General features: G+C 49.5%; 1 protein-coding gene across 3 annotated transcripts in view; it reads left to right on the top strand.

The window, feature by feature from the left end:
• LOC102219193 (PH and SEC7 domain-containing protein 1-like) overlaps positions 1-10060 on the top strand; it is a 45104-nt gene extending 35044 nt beyond the window's left edge. For all 3 annotated transcript variants that reach the window (XM_023327652.1, XM_023327651.1, XM_023327653.1), the window contains 7 exons: positions 5756-5799; positions 6187-6374; positions 6446-6516; positions 6958-7115; positions 7536-7680; positions 7748-7891; positions 8348-10060. In XM_023327652.1, the coding sequence (XP_023183420.1) occupies positions 5756-5799; positions 6187-6374; positions 6446-6516; positions 6958-7115; positions 7536-7680; positions 7748-7891; positions 8348-8665 (1068 nt within the window). In that variant the 3' untranslated portion in view covers positions 8666-10060. The remainder of the gene's footprint in view (positions 1-5755; positions 5800-6186; positions 6375-6445; positions 6517-6957; positions 7116-7535; positions 7681-7747; positions 7892-8347) is intronic.
• The last annotated feature ends 72 nt before the right edge of the window (positions 10061-10132 follow it).

Below are 10132 nucleotides of genomic sequence, written 5' to 3'. Positions count from 1 at the left end.
ATTATCAAAACTCGCTTCCACAAAATCAGAAATATTATAACATAATGCTTTCATATATTACCAAAAAACCTGAATTATCTTGTTCTGAAATAATTATTTGGTGCAGATTTTTCTCATATTCTATAAGCACTGTCAAAAGGCTGAAATATCCCTATAAATGAATTTTCCCATAATTTAGATACGTGTCCAAAATTGGACAATAGTGTCCATGTCAGTGTTGTAGTCAAGACCAACTAACCCGAGACCAAGACAAGACCAAGACCAGCACCCCGCACTACATGACATGATGTGAAATATGATCAAGTTTGCTTCTCAAATTGATCTGAAAGATCCACATTCCCATAAAAACATCTAGATATTAAATACCTAGAGCTGAAAGAAATGTAACCAATATTAAAAGCAGAACAAACTCTTTGTTCTACTTTGCTTCCATCTCTGTGCTACAATCTGCGGTGGTCTCATGCCATCCCTAACAAGATAACGCCCTGGGCGGCTGCCCGTATTATTCATGTCAGAAACCACCACTGTCTGCACTATTAAACATAGCAATTAAGGCAATGCACTAACTGTAAACAACGCTCAACTATGAAGTAACCAAGCACAAGGCGCTCACTATGACTGTTCTGTGCTGTAATGTCCGCCACATGACAGGTGACAAAAACAATCAAAGGCAAAGGAAATGTCCACATGATGCACTAATGTCAGAATGGTAAAATGTCTTCATGAAATACATTTTTTTTAAATAATTTAAACATTTTTATACTCTCAAAATGTCCTGATAATCCATAAATCCCTCATAATGGTGATTTTTCTTTGTAAATTAGAAATGTTTTATGTTTTTTGTTTTGGTTCTGATAATCTAGAAATATCCCAGCTTTAAACACACACACACACAGACCTGTTTTTCTCTCTCGTCGGGACGGCATGTCGACCTAAACTCATCTTTTTGGGGACACAAACTTTAAGTGGGTCCAGATCCATAGATGTATTGATGGACATGGTGGACTGGGACATTTCATCCGCAGTGCATTGCCGTAGCGACAGCATCACTGTTTGCACTCAGACCGGTTCTCTTGGCTGCTGTGGGTAGTTTTGTCTGTCTGGTGTGTGTTCATGTCTGAGTGGATCGGTTCCACCTCAGCCTCGGAGCAATCGACATGAATCTGCGTCACCTCTTCACCTCCATCATGCTCATCATGCTCATCATCATCATGCGTGTTGCTAATGTGTGTGTGGAGCGTTTGCTGAGTTGTCGGCTGGTTGGACGGCTGCAGCAAAGAGTGTGTGGGCAGCAGCTCAGACTGACTGAGAGGCAGAAAAACAGGAATAATTTGCTGTCCTCCTCCTGCTCTGATCCTCCATCAGTGTTTGCATGAAGAAACAAGAAACTTCTGCTGAAATCTCTTGACAGTTAAACAACTTACTTTATGACCACATTGTTTATTCAGTGTAACGAGAGAACAAAATCTGATCAGAGAATTCGTCTAAATAACGCTTAAAAATCTGTTTGAGCAACATAGGAGCATGGAAATGAAACCACATTCATATGTTTGGAGAGCATTTCTAGAATTGACTGAAAAAGTCCCGTTTCCTGGAGATGTTGCTGGTTTGATGATATCAATGTTTTGGTGTCCAAGACTAAAACTTCTCCTGTGGTTCCAGTCCATAAAGACTCTTTAAAATGACATGAACTCTCTTTCTGACTGGAAAGGGTTGCAGGACACTGGTCTAGTTCCAGACTGATGGTCTGGGGCGAATTGTAGGGAGATGTGCAAAAATTGGTAGGTTAGCCTAATGAGATCCGGGGCGGAGCCTGGGGAGGTGTGGGGCGGAGCCTGGGGAGGTGTGGGGCGGAGCCTGTGGAGTTGTGGGGCGGAGCCTGGGAAGGTGTGGGGCGGAGCCTGTGGAGTTGTGTGGCGGAGCCTGGGGAGGTGTGGGCGGAGCCTGGGGAGGTGTGGGGCGGATCTCCCTGACTAACCACTGTGTTGGTTGGTGTTAGTTTGTCAGGAAGGTGAAATGCCAGGAGCCTTAAATCCTGGTTCAGTTTTACTTCAGCAGGTTTTTGTCACTGTCTAGACGCCACAGCTCATTATTAGTCATTTGTGACATAATTCACCTGATTTATACATTTAACTTTAATAACTCAACATGGAATATTTAAAACTTTTCAGTTAAAATTGCAGCTCAGTGATTTATGTTTTTTAATTGCAATTTAATGTAATTTACAACAAATTTTTTAAAACTTGTGTTAAAATATTGCTTATATTTCCACAAAAATATTAAAAATAAAAGAAAATACAAAAATAAAAACATTCAAAATGATTTTATATTATGAGAAGAAATTAGACAGCAATGAAAATTAGATTGTAAAACATTAAAGAAAATTGAATGGTTTAATTTTCAGTTCTGAAATGATAAAAATGCTCCCCTTCATCACTGAGCTTCATCTACATTCAGCTCATGACTGGCAGCTGGGGGCGGGTCTTATCTGCTGGCTCTGCCCTCTGATTGGCTGCTGAGCTCAGAGAAAATGCGCATTGAGAGAGAGAGAGGAGGAAGAGGAGGAGGAAGGCAAACAGTTCAGTCTGAGGAAGAGGAGGAGGACCGAGATCACCTGAAGAAGACGAAGGATTCTCCTGCAGGAGGAAGAGGAGGAGGAAGAGGAGATCAACAGCTGAGGAAGAGGAGAAGGGATTGTGTCAGATTCAGGGTGGATCAGGAGAAACTTTCCTCCTCTGTCTCCCCACCTTCATCCTCCTTCCTCTCCCTCACTCTCTCTCTCCGTCTGACTGTGTGGGTGTGCTCGCTTGCCCCAGCCTCCCTCTCTCTCCTCCTCTTCGTCGTCCTCTGGGTTTTGGCCGCTGCTGATGCGTCTCCTTCGTCACACGTTTATTTGCAGTCCAGGGATTCTCCTCACCGCCGCTCCGAGTCGGGATGCGTTTGTCTGGGTGATCAAGGCGTCGCATCGCCGTGGTAACCGCCTGGCCGGACCGCCGGGACCACGCAGAGTCTGGGTTTGTTTAACGAGACGGGAGGAAGAGGAGGCTCCTTCAGAAAGTCTGATCAAACCTTTAAATACGTCATCGATCAGAAGAAACGATCTCTGCACCAAATGAACCCAGAAATCAAACGTCTCCGACTAAAACAGAAATCTGATTCATTTCTGCTTCAAATCTGAAATTACTGGAATTAAAACGTTAAAATATTTTTATTCTCGTTGAAGAAACAGAAACATTTTGGTTCAGAAACCAGAAGTTTGATCTGATCCAGGAAGGAGTTTCCCCCAGAACGGATCTGGAAGCTTCTGGACTGACCCAGAACTCCGACTGGACCTGCTGGAGGAACCGGATCCATCAGAACCAGAACCTCTAACGGCTCCGTTCAGACTTTGTTCCCCCACCGTTCGGATCCAGTCGGACCCTAGTCGAACCGGGTCAGCCATGATCGGAGTCAACAGCATCCACTCCTCGGGTCGGAACCGTTCGCGCTCGCTGTGCTCGGTCCGGAGCGGCGCCAGCCGGGACTCCAGGGAGTCCGACTTCCGGTATCCGCGGGCGCCCCGGTCCCGGTCCTTGAAGCCGCTGGCGTTCCCGGACCTGCTGGGCAAGAGCCAGGACCGGCAGCAGCACCCACAGAACCGCAAGAAGAAGGTAGAGCTGGTACCGGGAGGTCCATAACCTACAGAACCTCCAAATCTGTCCTGTTAGAGCTCCATTATATCTGAAATTATGAAGAATTTACACATTTATGTTTCTGGGATAAATTTTCTAGTTGAAATTCTCCCTAAAATAATTAAAAAGTAAAGGTTTTTGAAATATTTCAGGTTTTTAGAGCTGTATCTTGCCCTGCAGCCACCAGGGGGCAGCGGCTCCCCTGCTGCTGACAGATCAGCAGGAATTCATGGGAGAAGAAAGGAATCGCTCTGATCTGACAGGAAACAAACTGGAGCATTAATCTGACTTTAACTTTGCATTCTGGTCCAAAAGTCCACATTCCAGCTATAATCTGATTAATTAACTAAAGATGTTAATTAAGATGTTAATAAACATGTTATCATCATATCAACGTATTATTCTAATCTTATATGTTATATTAGAATAATTTAAAAGTGTTTCTGCCTGTGAATCCCATCAGCTGCTGGCTCAGAAGGTCCAGATGTGAACGTCTGGTTTACGGTGGCAGGATAGGACTGCAGCTCTCCTGCCACCTGCAGGTCGGAGGGGGCATTACGGTTCCTCTGGTCGGTTCAGCTCCACTAACCGTCCCGTTTCTATGCAAACATTCATCACAACTACGTTCTTCTGCACATGCAGGTCACTTCGGCATCGGAAACCGGTCGCATCATGTGGTGTGACTGCAGCCAAAGTGGGCGTTTCCAAAAATCAAGGTGTTCCTCTAGGCCAGCGTTTCCCAATTCTGGTCCTCAGGCCCCCCTGCTCTGCATGTTTTAGATGTGCCTCTATTCCAGAGCAGCTGATTCAAGTGATTGCATGACCATCAAGTGCTGCAGAAACCTGTTGATCACCCATATATTCAATCCAGGTGTGTAGCAGAAGGGAAACACCTAAACCATGCAGGGCAGGGAGGCCTGAGGACCGGAATTGGGAAACGCTGCTCTAGGCCACACCTGATTGGACGAATATTACATCTGTCATTCAACATTGTTGTTTTTAAATATTACTTGCTTAAATGTTGTGAGTTTCAATATTGCTAGCTTAATTGCCATTAGCTTTCTTCTCTGGCATTGAAGTTTCACATATATATTTATTTCTTCTCCTATATTCCGTCTCTGTAGCACAGAACTTCAGGTTACATTTCAAAATAAGAAAACGGCAACTTATTTTACAGTAGCCGTTTTTCAGAGATGTGTCTAAGTGTGGAGGGTTAAATGTTGACGCTTCATCATTATGTTAAAACCAGAATCCATCTTGGTTCTGAAGTAACGTGAAGCTGACAGAACAATTACAAACAAACAAATAAAAACTAAAATACAAGATGATGAGATTAAAACTGGCCTCCATGTTTGGGCAGCCATGGTCTCTGCAGTCCGACTCCACATCCAACCAGAACCGGGCCAGAAGCTGCAGTTAGTGGTTAGCCGCTGTCTCAGTCTGGAAACGGTCCAGAACAGTTCTGGTTCTGGTTTGGTTCTGGTGACTCACCCTTTCCTCTCTGTTCTCTATCCTGGTGTTCTGGTGAGTGGCGCCCCCTCTGGACCCAAACAGGAACTTGTAGCTGATGTTCAATAAAACAGCAGGTCCGTTGGACACCAGAACCGGGTCTGACACTTTGCTGAAGAACTAACCTGACCTGTCTGATCTGTCCGGTCACACAGGTGATCAGAACCCTCCATCAGTCAGGTCCGGTTCCTCTCCAACCCGGTTCTGATGGGCCCGGTTCCTCTCCGACCCGGTTCTGATGGGCCCGGTTCCTGTCTGACCCTGTTCTGATGGGCCCGGTTCCTGTCTGACCCTGTTCTGATGGGCCCGGTTCCTGTCTGACCCTGTTCTGATGGGCCCGGTTCCTCTCTGACCCGGTTCTGATGGGCCCAGTTCCTGTCTGACCCTGTTCTGATGGGCCCGGTTCCTCTCTGACCCGGTTCTGATGGGCCCGGTTCCTCTCTGACCCGGTTCTGATGGGCCCAGTTCCTGTCTGACCCTGTTCTGATGGGTCCGGTTCCTGTCTGACCCGGTTCTGATGGGCCCGGTTCCGATGGGCCCGGTTCCTCTCTGACCCGGTTCTGCTCTCTCTGCAGACGCTGTACAGCTCCATCAGGAACGAGAAGCTGCAGTGGACCATGTGAGTGTAAACATGTTTCCTCGTTTCGCTCTCACTCTCTTATTCAAGCTGTTGTTGCCGTGGCAACTGTTCCCGCTTCTCTGCCGGCTGTAATTACGGGTCAGCATCCCAACGCCCCGGCAGCGTGTGTGTGTGTGTGTCCTAATAACAGCCTGGTTAATCACCACCTGCTGCACCAATCAGAACCAGAACACCATCAGGACCCAAACAGAACCGGGTCCTGATTGAGGTTCCCCTGGTTCCAGCATCCAGAACCCAGACACTGGGTTTGGATGGTCGGATGATGGTCGGATGGTGGTTGGGTGACTGGTGTTCCTCCATCATGGCTCCGGCGGAGTGTCTGGGTCTCTAACCAGAACCGTCTGACCCAAACTCTTCCTCTCGTAGTGATGAAGAGGAGCTGAGGAAGTCGGCGTCGGAGCTGGCCGACGGCCGCACCGACTCCGCCTCCCAGACCATGCGGCGCGTCGCCGGTGGCAACCCGTTGGTGGGCGTGGCCCAGCAGGCCGACGGCGAACTCTACAAGAGCGGCTTCCTGGTGAGGAAGGTCCACGCCGACCCGGACGGGAAGAGAAGTACGCGGCTGCTCTTCATCCTCCTCCTCCTCCTCGTCTTCCTCGTTGGCTCCATGTTGTTTCTGTTTCAGCTCCGCGGGGGAAGAGAGGCTGGAAAACCTTCTACGCCATGCTGAAGGGTCTGGTCCTCTACCTGCAGAAGGTAAAACACCTGGACTGCGTTTCCCATCAGCCCCTGCTGTAGTAGACACCGCTGCTATCCGGTTCTGATCCGTTAGTGGTCCTGACCTTCTGTGACCCGGTAAAGGGTTCTGGATTAGTTCTCCAGAGTCTCTGGCTTCTGCTGCAGAGCTCCGCCTAGTGGTGAGACTGCAGACTGCAACCAGCAGGGGGAGACAGAACACATCAACATTTAGATCCGGTTCTGGTTCTGGTGAAGACGATGAGATGAAGTTCAGACCAGAAGGTCCAGAGAATCCAGATAAACATCAGATTTATCCAGAACCGTGAAGGTGGTGAGGACTTTGTCTCCCTGCATCTCATTGGTTCATCAGTGGAGCGGTTCGGGTCAGAGGTCTTTCTAGATGTCCGGTCGCGTCCCGTCTGTTTTGGGTCGGGTCACAGTGCGTTTGTGTCCTCGCAGGACGAGTACCGGACGGAGCGAGAGCCGACGGAGGACGACGTGAAGAACGCCGTGTCCGTCCACCACGCCCTGGCCATGAGGGCCGCCGACTACCGCAAGAGACCCAACGTCTTCTACCTGAGGACGGCCGACTGGAGGGTCTTCCTGCTGCAGGCGCCGTAAGGAGGACATGATGGGAGCGGGGACGCTAGAGACATCAGGGGACAATAGAGGACATCAGGGGACAATAGAGGACATCAGGGGACAATGGAGGACATTAGGGGACATTAGGAGTGAAAGCATTTGACATCAGCTGCAGAAGACGTTTCGAAATGTAATAAATTGGCAGAATAATAAAAGCAAAAGCCTGAAAAACCAGAAGGAGGGAAAATGTTCAGTACAAAAAGAATTAGAGACGAGTTCAGAGCTGATCGGTCGCAGCAGCTTAACGGGTAAAATTAGCTCAGAAGCTAAAGCTAGCTTAAATGCTAATGGTGTTAAGCAGCAGAAAAAGTTTTTTAAAATCGAGCATAAAATGGCCGCTGTGTTCTGAGTGTCCAGTAACCTCCTCCCTGACGTCTTCTTCTATGGTCCTCCAGGAGCGCCGAGCAGATGCAGTCGTGGATCACCAGGATCAACGCCGTGGCGGCCATGTTCTCTGCTCCTCCGTTCCCGGCCGCCATCGGCTCCCAGAAACGCTTCAGCCGCCCGCTGCTGCCCGGGTCCAACACCAAGCTGACCCAGGTAGGGACCGGAACCGACCGGAACCCGTCGAGTTCTGGTTCCGTCCTCACCGTGTCTCTCTCTCCAGGACGAGCAGCTCCAGGCCCATGAGAACCGGTTCCGGGCGGTTTCCTCGGAGCTGACGGAGCTCGCTGCCGCCACGCCCGACCGCAGGGTCAAAGGTCGTGAGCTGGAGGAGCAGAAGCTGCGGAGGGAGTACCTGGAGTTTGAGGTGAGCTGTCGGGTTCTGGTTCTGGTTCTGGTTCTGAACTCCTCAGGTTGGAGACCAACAGCAGAATCACCGGGTCGGAACGGTTCTGAGCAGGTCCAAATGGTTCCAACCAGAACCTCCTGAATGTTCTGAACGCTGGATTAGGACGGGTCGGCAGAACCGGGCCAGAGAGGAAAAACACCTTCTGCTGAGCGCCAGATGGTCCGACAGAACCGGCAGCCGGTTACCATGGCAACAAGCTGCCGGGGCACGGAGGAGACGAGAGGTCCGATCAGAACCAGAACCATAGAGGTTTAATTCTAGGATCCGGGTCGGGAAAATTATGCTTTCTGTGACCCGGTTGGACTGGTGGTTCTGATCAGAACCGGTCTGATCGGTACTGAAGTATTCAGTCCCAGGCTGTTTCACCAGAACCAGAACCCGCTCCTGACCCGGTTCTGCTCCTCTCTCCTGCAGAAGACGCGGTACGGGACGTACGCCATGCTGCTGCGGGCCAAGATGGCGGATGGCGGCGCCGACCTGGCCGCCTTCGAGGCGCGGCTGTGTGGCGACGGCGGCCTGCAGAGGGCGCACTCCAGCCCCTCGCTGCCCCAAGACACCGCCGCCACCCGGGACAAGAGCCGCGGCGCAAAGACATCCCGCAGCCTGAAGGCCACGCCCTCCTCCTCCTCATCCTCGGTGACGAAGAGTTGCGCCAATGAGGGGGAGGGGCCAAAGAACGGCCAGAGGGCGGAGCTTCAGAAGCAGAGCAGCAAGCAGGAGGAGGCGGCGTAATGTTCAGGCGCCGTCGGACAAAACGCTGAGGCACTTTGCCCCCTTGTGAGACGTTCGAGGTCGGCGGGAAAACAGACATTCATCCAGGAAGCACTTCCAGCCGTCGGCCTTTCACAACAAAAGCTTTATTTCCTGTTAGTAATTTCAGGGCAGCAAGCTGAGACCGGCGCGTTCAGGGTCACCAACCCATCATAGGAAATTATAGTTGCATCGTCTCAGATGGAATCTGAGAGGAAACAACCGACCAGAACCAGAACCTCCAGAACTGTTGGACCAGAACCTTCATGTCTCCTTCCTTCAGTTTCTGCTGGAGACAAACAGGAAGTACGGAGAACCGTTAGGGACAAAAAACTGATTCCCATTTAACCTGCAGATCAGTCGAACTGATGCAGAACCTCTGGTTCTGGACCCGGCTCAGAGTAAAAATGTTCCAGATGTGAAATTAATTCACAGAATTTAAATTGAATCCTGAATTCAGGAACTGAGGAACCAAAGATCCTCTGTGCTGGAAGATGTCTCACTCCTGTTTTTATTTGACCAGATTCTCTTTGTGTGTGTGTGTGTGTGTGTGTGTGTGTGTGTGTGTGTGTGTGTGTGTGTGTGTGTGTGTGTGTGTGTGTGTGTGTGTGTGTGTGTGTGTGTGTGTGTTTTCATAGCTTCAGTCAGAACCAGGCTGTAATTCTCTGCTGCTGCCACTGGGGGGTAACAGTCATTCGGACTGGATCAGAACCAGAACCATTCTCTTCTGAAGAAGGTTCGATGTTTTAGGCAGAAAAATCAGGAAAGCTCACAGAACTGATCCGGTTCAGAACCCGATCAGAACCAGAAGTTAAAACATCAGAATGAAAGTTTTCTGCTGTTAATGGACCGGTTCTGATCAGCCTCCAGCTGGCAGCAGAGGGAACCGGATCAGAATCAAACTCTTCATCGAGAGTTGGGTTCTTTTCCAACCAAACTGGGTTCTGTTCGGATTCAGACTGGATCAGAACCTGAGGACGAGTGACACCAGGTGGTGTCCAGAACCGGGTCACAGAGGTACCACCAGAGCCGGTCTGGTTCTGGAACTTTCTGGTTCTGTTGGACCAACCCGTCCTCTTCCTCAGGCTGCAGATGAAGACCTAGACCGGTTCTGGTCGGTCCAGAGCGAGCAGAACCACTTCAGTACCAGAACTCTGCAATTTCTGGTTCCGTGTAAATAAGCTGGACCGGACCTGACCAGACCTCAGAAATCTGTTGTAAATAAAGTTGGACCTTCAGAACCGGAAGAAGCCATACAGCCGCACTTTGTTCTGAGTCGGAACCAGGTCGAATCGGACCGGAACCGGCCTGTGCTGTACAGACGTCACTTACTGTCTCGATCCATTGAGCAAAATAAAAACATGGACCGGAACCGAACATCTGGGACTGGTTTTTATTGCAGTAAGTTCTGTTCAGGAAGGTCCTTTAATTTAGAAACATTTAATTTCA

Source organism: Xiphophorus maculatus, chromosome 22, assembly GCF_002775205.1.
Source record: "Xiphophorus maculatus strain JP 163 A chromosome 22, X_maculatus-5.0-male, whole genome shotgun sequence".
NCBI classification, from domain to species: Eukaryota; Metazoa; Chordata; class Actinopteri; order Cyprinodontiformes; family Poeciliidae; genus Xiphophorus; species Xiphophorus maculatus.
The sequence above is the reverse complement of the archived record's forward strand: the minus strand, read 5'-3'. Positions and strand labels throughout refer to the sequence as shown.